The 16,176-nt window shown below is 46.0% G+C and overlaps 1 protein-coding gene across 1 annotated transcript in view; it reads right to left on the minus strand.

Moving 5' to 3' along the window:
- Positions 1 to 546: 546 nt before the first annotated feature.
- RNF115 (ring finger protein 115) overlaps positions 547 to 16,176 on the minus strand; it is a 54,894-nt gene continuing 39,264 nt past the window's right edge. Inside the window, exons 5-9 of the mRNA XM_055140952.1 lie at positions 11,011 to 11,082; positions 9,858 to 9,930; positions 8,863 to 8,956; positions 3,227 to 3,342; positions 547 to 2,136 (exon numbers count right to left, since the gene is read on the minus strand). Of these exons, the coding sequence (XP_054996927.1) occupies positions 2,002 to 2,136; positions 3,227 to 3,342; positions 8,863 to 8,956; positions 9,858 to 9,930; positions 11,011 to 11,082 (490 nt within the window). The 3' untranslated portion in view covers positions 547 to 2,001. The remainder of the gene's footprint in view (positions 2,137 to 3,226; positions 3,343 to 8,862; positions 8,957 to 9,857; positions 9,931 to 11,010; positions 11,083 to 16,176) is intronic.

The raw sequence follows: 16,176 nt of genomic DNA on the forward strand, positions 1-16,176 counted from the left end.
ATATTCATTGTCAGGGCTGGAGTGATAGTACAGCAGGTAGGGTGCTTGTCTTGCCAAACCAGGTTCGATTCCCAGCATCCCATATGGGCCCCTGAGCCCTCCAGGAATGATGCCTGAGCACTGAGCTAGAAGTTAGGAGTAAGCCCTGAGCACCACCAAGAATAGCCCAACAACCAAAAATAAACTAAGATAAAATAAAATATCTATAGCTAACCCCACTACCCTCCCTCCCCACTGAGGAGATTGGTTTTCTCAACCTCCATGCAAGAACCAACGTGTGCTTCTGAGTTACGTTTCAATAATGAGTGCAAACAGTTCACCTTCTCTGAAAAGATCATTCTGGCTGGAAACATAACTCAGGCATTAAGGTATTTAGCCTCACAAGGTCTCCTGAGCACCGTCAGATTGAGCCAAAAAACTGAGTCCAGAGTACTCAGCTAGGTGTTGCCCAAGTCCCATGACCCTGCCCCCCCCCCCAAAACACACATATCAAATAAAAAGAAAGAAACCATCTCTACAGAGGGATGACAAAGGAAGCATATCAATGAGAAAACATCTTTATTCCCTCAGGGCCCAACCTGAATCAAACCTTATGGTCACAACTCTCAGGGGAAGGCTACAAATTCATCTAGTCCCTCTCTGTGTGCCCTTCCCTCCCCTAGTCCTTAACCATCTACAGAAGTACATACTAAGATACATCTACACCCCTCTCCCCTCATCCCTAGGATCAGTGTACAGGAGTCAGCAAACCCGAGACGCAATGCCCGAGGACTGACGTGACTCTACAGGGAGATGCCCCAGCACAGCTGGGGGCCCCGGCTACGGGTCACGTTTCCCCGTCATTTCCTTTTGAAATTTTGAAATTGCATCAACGTTCTTGAATTCATTTATTTTCTTTGAACCCTCTAAAAGCTCTCAGAGCATGTCCCCATGCACGGGCCCAGCGGGGCAGGAAGAAGAATGCCTGCCTCTCCCCAACCCGGGCCTGTTGAGCATGCTCCTGGTCAGCACGACTCCCAGAATAGCCAGAGCTAAGAAGAGAAAAAGTTCACAGATGAAATCAAGGCTTCAAAAGTAATACGAGACCATGTAAAACCTGAACTCCGCAAACCCGAGATATTATGAAAGACAATGACTTGACAAGGAGAAGCAGTCGTGAAGTGATTCTACTTCCAGGTGGGAAATGACTTTCATGGCCCCCCAGACAAAAAAACACCACCAAACAATGAACCTCAGAACCAGAAAAAGGTCACTAAAAACTCTCAGAACTGAAGACTTCACATGTCTCCACGTGTGCCTCTTTGCCGCCCGTCTCGCCCGCAGAAAGGGACCAGACTCAGACTCCGGCCCAAGGAGACGAAGCCCTGTCAGGCTGGTTTCTGGGGAAACTGCATCATGGGAGCAGTCTATAAAAATGGGAATGAGAAAACCAAAGTACACAATGATACGCCATTCTCTCCTTCCCACCACAATCTTGCTCTCTGAAGAGTCAAGATCATTCATCACAGATTCCGGAATTAATCGGACTTCACCTTATGAATAAGGTGGCCAAGAGTAACTACTTTTTCACAATAAAAAAATGAAAGAACTTTTAGATCAGCAGGACTCTGGGGCTGTGGCTCCACCGTGGTCACTACGAAATGCATGAATGTTAGCAGACACTGCAGGAGGCAACGGGAAGGCCCATTAGAAGGGAACATGGCAGAGCGGAGGACAAGCTAGACTTTAAGGAACAGATTCTACTCTGGTGGGGGGAACCCACATAATTAAGTTTCACGCTTATAAAATCATCTGAATTCGGGAGTAAGAGGCATTTGGTTGAAGATACAATTCCATCTGCAGAGACTAACTTTAAATTTAGAGAAGAAAAACACTCATTGCATTAATATTATTGGGGGGGGGTTATATGCAGTTCCTAGATCCACCTACTGGTTTTTAGTTTTGATACAATTCACGGCCGTGAGGAGAGGCCCCATGGCCTGGCTCAGACAGTCTCTGGCTTCAGAAAGTCCATCGGTCATGGGGCTGGCTGTCACCGCTCAGTCTGCTGCCAGCAGCGGCCTCTGAGCTCTGGCCATGCCGTGTGGTCGAGTCCTCACCATTTAAGCTTTTCCTACATACGGGACACGTGTCGTGCTGCAACAAAGAACAGTCCATGTCAGTGGCTGGCCTAAGAAACCGGAAGGCGACACAGTCAGGTCTGGCAGACGTGAGTGAAAACGAGAGTGAGAAACACGTTCCTGGGTTTCTACTCTAAAGCACTAAACAACTATTATGTCTATTTGTTTACTATAGGAGACAAAACTTTTCCTCACAGGAAACACTGGTTTCCTTGATTGCATTTGCTCAAAGAAATAAAAGGGCGTTAAAATATTCATGCTTGTGGGGCTGGAGTGATAGCACAGTGGGTAGGGCATTTGCCTTGCACGTGGCCGACCCGGGTTCGATCCCCAGCATCCCATATGGTCCCCTGAGCACCGCCAGGAGTAATTCCTGAGTGCAGAGCCAGGAGTAACCCCTGTGCATCGCCAGGTGTGACCCAAAAAGCAAAAAAAAAAAAAAAATTCATGTTTGAGGGCCAGAGTAAGTGAGAGTACAGCTCGTAGGATGTTTGCCTTGCACAAGGCTGACACAGGTCCAATCCATGGCATTCCCTACGGTTTCCAGGATGCTTGGGGCCAGAGCAATGATAGTACAATGGGGAGGGCATTTACTTAGCACACGGCCAACCAGGGTTCGATCTCCAGCATCTCATATGGTCCCCCAAGCACCACCAGGAGTAATTCCTGAGTGCAGAGCCAGGAGTAACCCCTGAGCATCACCAGGTACGACCCCAAAAGAAAAAAAAATTAATTAAATGTGAAAAAACAGGATCCTGCTCAGACCAAGCCTGACTCTGTTCCCCTGGGGTGGGGATGGAGGGGTGTGTGAAAGGCAGAGGCGGGCAGTGTGGGCCACACCTGGCAGTGCTGGGGATGGAGCTGGGTCCTATGCATGTCACCCAGTTCCTGATCAGGCAAGATCATACCCCGATAGATCTCTCCAGCCCCCAAATCAAACGTCAAAAAGAAATGAGAGAATCTACATCTAGACCAGTGGCCCATGAGCTCTGATTCCTGCCCCTGGTCAGAGCAGGTCCAAATGGAGCCGTGGGGAACCCAGGGTGCCTCAGCAAAGCCTCTCCTTCTCGGTGCCAACACCCCCCGGGTGGCAGCCACATACTCACCAGCTCTAACCAGGGCACAATGCAGCTGCTGTGGAAGAAGTGGTTGCAGGGCAGCTGCCGGACCTCCTCTTCCACTGTGTAATCTTCTTTGCAAACTGGGCACTCGAGACCTGTATCTGGGGAAGGAGGAAATGCCTCTAAGCAAGCAGAAAGGAAGGGAAAATGAATCCAGGGTCTTGAACCAACCAAGGAACGGCTACAGAAGGGCTCAAAGGGTCCCCAAAGTTCCACAACAGGAATTTTAAGTCTTATTTCAAAGTGAGGTGGGGCAGGAGTGGGTGAGAGTCACATAGAGGCTGGAGGACAGCAGGCAAACAGGGAACATGGGTGGAGGATAGTGGATACTACTGAAAGGATTGGTGTTGAACACTGTGTGCCTGAAACTCAATCATATTTTTGTAACTTTGTGATCCATGGTGATTGAATAAAAAAAATTTAAATAATTGCTTGTGTTTTACCCAGAAAAGGGAGGGGCCAGAAGACAGCACAGTGGGTAAGGGCTTGCTTTGCACATGACTGATCCAGGTTCGATCCCCAGGATCACATATCGTGCCCTAAGCACTGCCAGGATGATTCCTAAGCACAGAGCCAGGAGTAACCCAAGCAATGCCAGATGTGCCTCCCCACAAAAAAACAAAACCAAGCACAAAAAGGAGGTGGAGGCTATAGCTGTTAAGAAGATTTAAAAAAGGACTGAAGGGGCTGGAGCAAGAACACAGCGGGGAGGGCATGGGCCTTGCACATGGCCGACCCAGGTTCAATCTCTGGCATCCCATATGGTCCCCCAAACACCAGCAGGAGTGATTTCTGAGTGCAGAGCCAGGAGGAACCCCCGAGTGTCACTAGGTGTGGCCCCCAAACAAAAACAAATTCTTTTTTAATGAAGAGAGAGAAAAGTGTGGGGTCTGAGAGACAACACAAGGTGAGGCCCTGAATACTGCACAGCTGATTCAACTCCCTGACAACACACAGCACAGCCCAGGCCCTGGGAGGGGTCACTCCTGAGTAGTGTTGGGTGTGGTGTGAAACAAAGAGGACTGACAAGTGGGCCAGTTCTATTTTCCATCCAGGTCTCGCCGGAGTATGGAAGGTCTCCTCTCCAACGGGAGGGTAGGAAGATAAACTCAGACTCAGCGAAAGCAGAACATCTTACAAAGCTGTGCTCATCTCTGGCAGCCACTGTCCCCAGAGGCAACACAGACCACTGTCCACCACCACCAAGGGACTCACATCAGCAACCTTCAATAGCTTCGCTGCCCCAAGCTCCTTTACCCTTGTGTTTTTCACACGGCACATCCTCTTCAGCCTGGCAGCTCTAAGACCCACCTCACCAGCTGCTGACTGAGAGCTGTGTGTGCCCGAGGCTTGGCAGCAGAGCACCCACCCTGCATGGGCAGGAGCCAGTCCTCCTCCCAGAGGACTGGGAAACTGCTAGAAGGCACACCGGGAGCCATGTCGGTGACTCCGGTTGGATGCGGCAGGAAGACCAGCACCCAGGCACCCTTCCGTCTCACCCTCCTTCTGGCTCTCTCTTACACCTCAGCTATTACAACAGCTTTCTAGTGGCATCCCCAATTGCAGGCCCATCTCCTCAAGATTTATGCTAATTTTCTGAAGGGTAATGTCAGAGCCATCCCCAGTTAACGTTTACTTGTATTTCAGCGTGTGTCTCCAAGTAAACAAGTTCAGAAGCAAAAAACAGTGCCTCCTGACTCAACTCAGGACCCCTCACAAGCGCCCCGCTCAGTAACAGCAACACCATTTCTGCTGCAGTAACATTGCACTGACTTTTCCCCCCTGGGTTTTGGGCCACACCCCAAGGATGCTGTGGACTATTCCAGGCTTGGTGCCAGGGGCTTGCTCCCATCCATGTTTGGTACCAGAGATCGAGCCCAGACCTCCCACACGCAAAGCCTGCGCTCCAACCCATGGAGCTATCTCCCCAGATTTCAGCCCATTTTCTTTTTTTTTTGTTTTTGTTTTTTAAATTTATTTATTTTTTTAATTAGTGAATCACCGTGAGGGTACAATTACAGATTTAGACATTTTCGTGCTCATGTTTCCCTCATACAATGTTCAAAAACCCATCCCTTCACCAGTGCCCATTCTCCACCACCAATAAAGCCAGCATCCCTCCCACTCCCCCAATCCCATCCCCCTACCCCACCCTGCCACTGTGGCCGGGTATTCCCTTTTGTTCTCTCTCTCTAATTAGATGTTGTGGTTTGCAATAGGGGTGTTGAGTGGCCATTGTGTTCAGTCTCTAGTCTACATTCAGCACGCATCTCCCTTCCCCCGCATGGCCTCCAACCACATTTTACTTGGTGTTCTCTTCTCTGAGTTGCCCTCTCCCCAGAATGTGAGGCCAGCTTCCAAGCCATGGAGTCAACCTCCTGGTACTTATTTCTACTATTCTTGGGTGTTAGTCTCCTACTCTGTTATTCTATATTCCACAGATGAGTGCAATCTTTCTATGTCTGTCTCTCTTTCTGACTCACTTCACTTAGCATGATACTTTCCATGCTGATCCACTTATATGCAAAGTTCATGACCTCATTTTTTCTAACAGCTGGATAGTATTCCATTGTACAGATGTACAAAAGTTTCTTCAACCAGTCATCTGTTCTAGGGCACTCAGGTTTTTTCCAGATTCTGGCTATTGTAAATAGTGCTGCGATGAACATATAAGTGCAGATGTCATCTCGACTATACATTTTTGCTTCTCTGGGATGTATTCCCAGCAGTGGTATTGCTGGGTCAAATGAGAGCTCAATTTCTAATTTTTTGAGAATCGTCCATATTGTTTTCCAAAAGGGCTGAACCAGTCGGTATTCCCACCAGCAGTGTAGAAGGGTCCCTTTCTCCCTACATCCTCTCCAACAGTGGCTGTTTTTGTTTTTTTGGATGTGTGCCAGTCTCTGGTGTGAGGTGGTATCTCATAGTTGTTTTGATCTGCATCTCCCTGATGATTAGTGATGTAGAGCACTTTTTCATGTGCCTTTTGGCCATTTGTATCTCTTCCTTGGGAAAGTTTCTGTTCATTTCTTCGCCCCATTTTCTGATGGGGTTGGATGTTTTTTTCTTGTAGAGTTCAACCAGTGCTTTATATACCCTTGATATCAACCCCTTATCTGATGGGTATTGTGTAAATATCTTTTCCTATTCTGCAGATGTCTTTGTATTCTGGTCACTGTGTCTTTTGCGGTGCAGAAGCTTTTTAGTTTAATGTAGTCCCATTTGTTGATCTCTGTTTCCACTTGGTTGGTCAGTTGCATGTCATCTTTGAAGATACCTTTATCTTCAATATCGTGGAGGGTTTTGCCGACCTTGTCTTCAATGTACCTTATGGTTTGTGGTCTGATGTTGAGGTCTTTAATCCATGTTGATCTGATTTTTGTGCATGGTGTCAGGAAGAGGTCTAAGCCCATTCTTTTGCATGTGGTTGTCCAGTTGTGACAGCACCATTTGTTAAAAAGGCTTTGCTTGCTCCACTTCACATCTCTTGCTCCCTTATCAAAGATTAGATGATCATATATTTGGGGTTGTGTGTAGGGATATTCCACCCTGTTCCATTGGTCTGCGGCTCTGCCTTTGTTCCGGTACCATGCTGTTTTAATTGTTACCGCTTTGTAGTAAAGTTTTAGGTTGGGGAGGGTGATGCCTCCCATCGTCTTTTTCCCAAGAATTGTTTTAGCTATCCGTGGGCGTTTGTTGTTCCATATGAATTTTAGGATTGTTTGATTCGTTTCTTTGAAGAATGTCATAGATATCCTTATAGGGATCGTGTTGAATCTGTATAATGCTTTGGGGAGTATTGCCATTTTGACAATATTGATTCTCCCTATCCATGAGCAGGGTATATGTTTCCATTTCCTCGTGTCCTCTTTTATTTCATGGAGTACCGTTTTATAGTTTTCTTTGTAGAGGTCTTAACTTCCTTGGTTAAGCTGATTCCAAGGTACTTGATTTTCTGGGGCACGATTGTGAATGGGATTGCTTTTTTCATGTCCCTTTCCTCTGCCTCATTGTTTGCATATAGGAAGGCCATGGATTTTTGGGTATTGATTTTTTTTGCTTTTTGGGTCACACCCAGCGATGCTCAGGGGCTACTCCTGGCTTTTCACTCAGGAATTACTCCTGGCGGTGCTTGGGGGACCATATATATGGGATGCCGAGGATCGAACCCGGGTCGGCCGCGTGCTAGGCAAACGCCCTACCCGCTGTGCTATCGCTCCAGCCCCCTGGGTATTGATTTTGTAGCCTGCAACTTTACTGTATAAGTCTATTGTTTCTAAGAGTTTCTTAGTAGAGGCTTTAGGCTTCTCTAGATATAATATCATATCATCTGCAAGTAGTGAGAGTTTGATTTCTTCCTTTCCTACCTGGATGCCCTTAATCTCTTTTTCTTGTCTAACAGCTATCGCAAGTACTTCCAGTACTATATTGAAGAGAAGTGGTGAGAGTGGGCATCCTTGTCTTGCGCCTGATCTTAGAGGAAAGGCCCTTAGTTTTTCCCCATTGAGGATAACGCTTGCCGTAGGCTTGTGGTACATGGCTTTGACTATCTTGAGAAAAGTTCCTCCAAAACCCATTTTGGTGAGGGTTTTCATCATGAATGGATGTTGGATCTTGTCAAATGCTTCCTCTGCATCTATTGATATGATCATATGGTTTTTATCTTTACTTTTGTTGATATGATGGATTATGTTGATTGATTTCCGAATGTTAAACCATCCTTGCATCCCTGGGATGAATCCCACTTGGTCATGGTGTATGATCTTTTTGATGAGTTGTTGGATCCTATTTACTAATATTTTGTTGAGGATCTTCGCATCGGTGTTCATCAGGGATATTGGTCTATAATTTTCTTTCTTAGTAGTGTCTTTGTTTGCTTTTGGTATTAGGGAGATGTGTGCTTCATAGAAACTGTTTGGGAGAGTTCCTGTTTTTTCAATTTCCTGGAAAAGCTTGAGGAGAACTGGCAACAGGTCTTCTTTAAATGTTTGGAAGAATTCGCCAGTAAATCCATCTGGACCTGGTCAGCCCATTTTCTAAACTGCTTCTAAACTAGTCTTTGCAAAAGATCACTTGAATTCTCTCATTCCTCCATTTGGGAAAAAAAAAATCAGAAACTCCCATCCAAAACATCCAGTACCCACTACTCTGCTAGAGTCGGGGTCCTCTATAGCGAAGCCCTTTCCTGCTGTCAAGTGTGCCTTCTCCTACTTCTGACACAGTCCTCTTCAGGTCTAAGGTCACTCTCCTGAAAAGGAACATGGGCGTTGCCCTGGAAATATCTGTTGACTGAGCCTTAAGGAGGAGTGGGTGCTGGGCTGGAGAGGTAGGACAGTGGGTAGAGTGTTTGCCCTGCACGCAGCCAACCCAGGTTCAATCCCTGGCATCCTATATCGTCCCCTGAGCACCAACAGGAGTACTTCCTGAAAGCAGGTCCAGGAGTGAGTCCTGAGCATTGCTAAAAACAAAAACCAAAAAAAGAAGAAGGAAGTGCCCATTTCTAGCCCCAAGTAGGAATCTGAGGAGTGCTACAGCTGTACATTAAGATTCCAAAGTAAGAAATTGTTGGAATTTTGAATAGAGACCAAAAGATGACCGAATCAGTATAAAAACAAACCTACCGACTTGTTCTTGAGTCACTGGCACTGTTGGCAGAGACGCGATCTTTTCCTTGTCAGCTGGCGGAGGGCCTGTGTTTTCCAGTTGTCCTAAAAGCTACAGAAAAAGAAAAAGGAAATGATGAAGCAGCAGACATCTGACCACCTCTTGGAGGACACTGCTCCAGCTGAGAACAAACAGTGGTGATGTTAGACAGATTAGTTGCGCTTACTGTGGCCAGGCTCTGACAGGCTGTCTCCCTCTTTCCTGCTGCCAGAACACTCACAACTGCTTTATGATTTCAGCCAACATTAGTGTAAGCCCAGAAACAGACTCAACACTGGCAGGTCCACTTCTGGGCATAAAGCAAGAGGCAGCAAAAGGGCCTTAATGTCATAAGACTACAGCCTAGTTGAAAAGTAACAAAACTGGTCCCAAGACCTCATTCTGTTGGAAGGAAGGAAAGGATGGGCATATGGAAAGTAGCATAAAGTAAGCCAAGAAACAGGTAAATCACTGCCTGTCAGAAGAGTTGGATATAAATGACATGCCTTGTAGTCTCAGCAATCCACAAGGGAAATGGAAAAACCAATTAAATTAAAATAAACAAGTGGAAGCACTTATACATGGCATGGGAATATCTTTTTCTCTGCTTCCTTCCCCTACTTTGCTCCAACTAGCAGAAATCCCTGCTTCAACATGTGAGCAGATCCTTCTTTTTTGTGTGTGACATACAGGTAAATAGGACTGAACAAAAAGCCAAAAAAATACCAAGTACTGTTTGTTTCAAAAGTGCTTTATTTCTGTGGAGGTGAAAGCCATCTTCTCTAGGCTCTACAAGGTACACGGATGCTGAGCTAAACCCATAAACCTTTGATCCTTTTAGTAAAACAGAAGCCCATCAGCTCAAAACATTAGTGAAAGCAGAATGACTGCCATTTCCGAAAGTAGCAGAAGGAAAGCAGGAAGTCTGTGAAGCGGGAGACAATGGACAGACACCCCAGAGGCAGCTCCTCACCTGGGTTACAATGGCATCAAGCCCTGTCTGACCCCAGGCATAGTCCCCAGGGTTGGAGTGCAGCGTCCCGCTCCTATACGGGAGATGAGACAGACAGCGTTAGATGGAGCGGCCAGGCCCCCGACACCACAGGGAGAGCCGGAGAGGGTCGTGCTGGCTCTGAGCTGGAAAGTCACTAGGCCTCTAGGATCAAGGACCAAAGAATTCCCAGATACTTTCCAGGCCAAACCGATTATCCAGAGATTCTCTCTTTCTCTAGAAGCATAAAACGTGAAATGCACCTGCAGTACCACGTGACGAACCGGCGCAGAGTGACTCACTCACTGCCTACTGGCTAAGAGAACTCTGTCTTCTTCGTTCCCACATACACTCAACATAGATGAGCTGCTCCTCCAGAGCTCCCCCTGTGACTGAAAGGAAGTCTCACATCAACAGCTACTGTCCCTCATTCTAGGAGGCTGTGTGGACAGTGAGATTTCACGTTGAGAAGCAACTGCCCTGGAACAGTTACCAAATAGCAGCAGTACCAACAGTTACTGTACTTATAGCAGCTCCTCTTCTTGGAGCGACTGGGGACCCTCTGGGAGTGCAGACTCCTGGGCCAGAACGTATTTAAAGAAATGAAAGGTTGGAAAAAAGGGCAAACGGATGGACAGAGGTCCTTCTGAGCAAAGAAGTTTTCCGGGCAGACTCAAAGGCAGCAAATAATTGTCCAGACAAGAGGAAATTCCTTCACCCACAGCCTACTCCGATACTGATGGCCTTCTGCCTTTCCCAAGTAAGGAAAAAGAAATCTAAGTGGTATGCTTTCAATTTCAGAAATCTCTAGCAAATAAAGCCTTCCTATAAGATCTAAAGAAACCCACACATCAGATTCCAAACTAACAGGGGCCATCTCACCCCACCTCAACACCCTCAGGCCAGAATCTGAACAGAATCAGCCAGTCCAGTCCCAGTTCCCCTCACGGAGCAGGAGCCCCCTTGAGCCACATGATGATATCATGATCTGATTGCATCTGGGCAAGGGGCCTGCCACTTAGACCTCTGTACTCACCCATGCAGCTCCTTCTCTTTCCTGCGATGGCACAGAAACTCTAGTACCTAAAATGATGCTACTCCAGCAGAGTAAGACAGAAGCCAATGAGGTACTTACCAGGAAAAGGGGTGTGGGGATCCAGGAATTGCAGAATTTGCAAAGAATTCTGCAAAGATCTGTTGTATCACTCTGTTGGAAGAGAAGAAACTGGATGAGACACAGACTAGTGAAAGTTCCTAGAGCTCTCCTTGTCTGAGCAATCATCCATTCCCTCCCCCAGACCACAGTGACATCTCACAACCACATCTATAGGTCTGGAAGAGTGTGACCCTACTCACGGCAGCTTCCTGAGCTTGGCTCACTTACGGTCCGTCGTATTTCACAGCAGCAGTCCCACTTCCCATCCCCCTTCCCAGAGCAACACCGAGTCTGTGCATTGTGCACTGGATTTCTGTGTAGGACACTACACTGAGCCTTTTAAAGCCTTTGTCAAGAATAATTCTCATTTAGGGGCTGGAGTGATAGTGCAGTGGGTAGGACATTGCCTTGCATGCAGCCAACCCGGATTCAACTTCCAGCATACCATACGGTCCCCTGAGCACCGCCAGGAGTAACTCCTGAGTGCAGAGCCAGGAGTAACCCCTGTGCATCGCCAGGTGTGACCCAAAAAGCAGAAAAAAAAAAAAAAGAAGAATTCTCATTTACAAGCACATATTAGCCCTCAAAGGATGCTTCTTCAAATCTACAACACAAACACACTGACACAATTGGCACCTGTCAAACAGAACTTACAATGGCACATCTACCCAGTTCATTATCCCAATGAGTTGTTGGTGTTTATTCCCCAAAAGTAATACAGGGGTTACTCCTGGCTCTGCACTCAGGAATCGCCCCCGGTGATAGCAAAAGAAAAATACAAAGGAAATGTACCCATTGCCCCCCACCGATCTCAGATCTCATTTCCTCAATGATATACTCCCCTTCCCATCTAAATATAACAGACAAGCTATGCATTTTTATCCTGTTGGTTCCTTGTTTGTAGGCTGATCAATAAAGCAATGCCAGCAGACAATATTAGACTTCACCATGTCCTCAAGTTTCCCTACAAACTACATTATACATCCTGGGTTGTACAAATTTGTACACCCACAAATCATGCACCTTCTTCCAGTAACTTAATTCTTTTAATTTTGTTGTGTGTGTGTGTGTGTTTGGGGGAGGGGGGAGGGGGTTTGACTTGGGCCACACTCAGCAGTGCTGGAGGATATTTCTGACTCACAGACTCACATTTTGAGACCATATAGTGCTAAACAATTAGGACCTCTGCATGATGGGCACATGCTCAGTCCACTGTACCCCAAATCTTCCTTCTCTGTTTTTGGTTTTGGGGCCACAGTAGCTGTGTTCAGGGCTTACCCAGCTCCTATGCAGGGGTCACTCCTGGCAGTACTCAAGGACCTCAGCAATGGGAGACACAGAACCCAGGTTGGCTATGTGTACCAGCTCTCATACTTTGTAAGTGCAGGATAACTTCCCAGACTCAGCAACAAGGGTATTGTGGCTTCCTCCTGACAGTAAGGATCCCTTACTCTGGACAGCAGCCCAGAGGAAAGGCCTCACTGTGACGGCAGGTGGACCTTTATCCAACAGTTGGCAGTGGCTGGCATCTCCACTGAAGCTCATGAGACCCTGGGCAGAACCACCGTGCTAAACTAGTCTTAATGCACTAAAGCTGGGAAGAAGTATTTGTTGCCACTAGGCTCTGAGATAATCATGCAGCCAGTATAATTAACAGGATCTGTGGTACCCTGCAGAAGGTGCTACTGTAACAAAAACCTATAATGTGAGAGTAACATTATAACCAGCTGGAAGAACTTTGAGAACAGTGTCTAAGAGAGGTTAAAGAGCCTTGAAGAAAGAGCATGAAAGTGTTTCAGATTATGGGTGAGAGCTTAAGTAAAGTGGAGAAAATAATAGTGGAAAAACTACTACTAAAGACTAGAGAAAAAAGAAGCCCTTGCTTCAAAGTGGCAAATGTTTCTGCCTCACATAATGTGGAAGGCAAATTTGTGCTATGAACTGGTAGCCTAGCTAAGGAGAGTTCCAGTAGGAGAACTTAAGGTGTTGTTCAGCTTCTTGTCACTTACATTTAAATACAAGAAGGAAAAGACTTTTAAAGGATGGTCAGACCAAAAAAAAAAAAAAATGAAATAAAATACCCAGATTAAAACTGGGTATTCTAAAAATCCGAAGTCTCTCCAAATGGTATGACTTCCAAATAAAGACCATTCCAGGAACTGCCAAAAGGAAAAGGTTCAAAATGAAGGCTAGAGTGAGCTCTAAAAATTCTGTGACACCCTCAGAAAGATCCAGTCATCTTGAATAGCATTTCCTATATCGCTCTCCGTGTGCCTTAGGACAGTCCAAGGGTGTGAACGGTAACAAGTGTGTAAACAGTGGGTCACAGCACAAAACTTGGGGACCAACCAACAGGACGAGGAGGCCGTAGTCTTAAGAAGGCTGAGAAACCCTGACAAAGCAGTGGACTTCTAGGAAGCACCGAGAGTGTTGTATTCACTTCCTGGGGCTAAGCTCCCGGAGTAACGGGTTTCTCACAGCTCTGGAGGCAGGAGACAGACCCAGAGGAAGGTGCTTAGATCCGTGTCAGTTCTCACAAAAGCTCCGGGGGTGGTGGCTCCATGCCTTCCTTCAAGCTCTAGGCTGACCCTGGCTTGCAAAGCTCTGTGGGGCTGTCTTCTCTCTATAGCCCATGTCCCAGCATCTGCGTTCTCACAAGAATACTAGCTGGTCAACTCAGGCCTGCTCAAACCCAAGACGATCTTATTCTATCAAGATTAAACTTTAAATGATTACTTCCAAGTAAGGTCACATTCACATATTAGGGGTTATGGTTCCACCCACTATTCAGCAATCCCAGCAGAAGTCCAAAGTAGAAAGAAATAATCTAAAAGCCATCTGGGGTGTGGCTTTTGTCTCATGGTATAAATCTTATTCCTATTCATAGGAGAGTAAAGGTTAAAGAAATAGTTTCGGGGCAGGAGTCTAGTACAGAGGGTAGGGCATTTGCCTTGTACACGCCAACCCAGGTTCAATCCCCAGCATCCCATATGGTCCCCTGAGCACCACCAGGAGTCATTCCCGAGTGTAGAGCCAGAGTAACCCAACCCCTGAGCATTGCCTGAGAGTGACCCAAAAAGAAAAAAAAAAAAAAAAAAGCAAAAGAAATAGTTTCAACTGAAAGGCACAGAAATGCCTTGGGGCCCTCAAAAGTCTCCTGGCAAGAAAGCAGCTCATAAAACTAGGCAAGTACACATGCAGTCTGGTCCTCAGAAAGAAGAGGATGACAGGACAGTAGAAGCCAAGCTAAGTTGCCCAAACATCGGATTTGCTAGGGATCAATCAGTGATTTCCTTGTGCCTTTTCCCTCTCTGAACAGAACTCTCCACACTAATCAATGAAATGCCTGTCACCTCTCTGTGTTCAGGGCAGGTGACAGGTAGAAACCATTCTACAGCCTGGAGAGATAGTAGAGTGGGTAGGGCACTTGCCTTGCAGTCAACCTGGATTCAATCCTTTGTACCACACATGGTCCCCTGTGCACTAACAGGAATGATCCTTGAGTGCAGAACCAGAAGTAAGCTCTGAGCACAGCTGGATGTGGCTCACCTCCACCTCAACATAAGTCTTAATGTAGATGCAGACTAATGGGCAGTATAGCTCTATTAAGCCAGAAAAGTAAAAATGTGTTAACACGATAAGATAGAGCAAAACAAAAGAACAACTGACAAATATGAACAGTTGTGAAATATAAATGAATTCTTAGGCTTATCACAATCTGAGTAAAATTTCTCCCATGCAATTTTCCTTTGTTTTTTTCCATAAACAAAAAAACCATCTGATTGCTCATGAGTTCATGCTGAAAAATGCAAAGTCAGCAGTATACAAACAAGCTGAAATGAATTTCCCTGTAACCGAAACAGAATCTCCTCAGTTGTAAACTGATAAATGAGTCTCCTCGCACAGGTCAGGTTCATTTAACTTTAGATAAAAATGAGTCAGTCTTTTCAGGACAGGATTATTACACCTGGATAAACCACAGTATCATGAAAACCGCAGATTAGGGGGCAAAGCAAACACTTTAGAGGCACACTCAGTATTTGCAGAATGAATACACAATGTGAGATATATTCTTCTCTACCAAAGTTAAAAAAAAAAAATGTAAAGCTACACTCCTGTCAGTGAAAACCTATCTTTCCGGAGCTCTTTACTGATCCCTTGGAGGCACCCTGACACACTAGATCTACTTCTCGTTAGTTTCATTTTTAGCTGTTGTTCCAGGGTCACACACGGCAGTGCTGCAGATTACCCAGATCTGTGCTGGGGGCCAAGCAGGGTATTGTTCCTGGTGGAGTTCAGATCTGCTTGACCTCCTGTATGCAAAGCATGCACTCATCATTGAGCTGTATCTCTCCAGCCCACGTATGGCTCCTAAACACTCCACACGTGTTCTACTGTTATGCAAGAGGGCCAGTGCTGGTCTCTGAGAAAGTGCTCAGATATAAAAGTTGTTTTGTTCCAGGTGGAAGGTTTTGGGCCGAATTTGTCAGTGCTCAGGGATTACTCCTGGCTCTGTACTCAGGGATCACCTGGTGGGACTCAACAGAACCATATGGGGTATCAGGTATGGAACACAGGTCAGCTGCATACTATACTATCTCGACAGATGCCCCCCCTTTTTTTAAGGACAACTACTTAGTAATTTTTAAAATATATTTTATAAGTAGGTTTTATAAAACTTACATTTTACAATTCACTACGGTGTGATAGCTTCTGAAGCACTCATCAGTATTCATTCTTGGCTTATTTGGACAAACACCACAATATTCACTCATTTGACATCTCTCCTTTTCCTTGGGTTTCTGTTTTGTTTTGTTTTGTGTGAGTGTGGGGGGGTGTTTGGGCCACATCTGGTTCTTCATTCAGGGATCACTCCCAGTAGGGCAGATGGGACCTTCTGGGTTGCCGGTGATGGAACTCAGGTCAGCTACATACAAGATAAGTGCACTACCCACAGAACTATTGCTCCGGCTTCCCTCATTTTACCTAATTTTTGGATCATATGTTACAAAAATCCCCCTTTTCACCTTTTCTCACTCTAGGAAGTTATTCATCTTAGTTTCAAAGAAAGGAAAAACACTTGTTCTTCCCATGGATAACTGTTAGTAACTCAGGGATTTTTATAGTTCAAGAGTAACATTGGGG

Source organism: Sorex araneus, chromosome 5 (genome assembly GCF_027595985.1).
Source record: "Sorex araneus isolate mSorAra2 chromosome 5, mSorAra2.pri, whole genome shotgun sequence".
Classification (NCBI taxonomy): domain Eukaryota; kingdom Metazoa; phylum Chordata; class Mammalia; order Eulipotyphla; family Soricidae; genus Sorex; species Sorex araneus.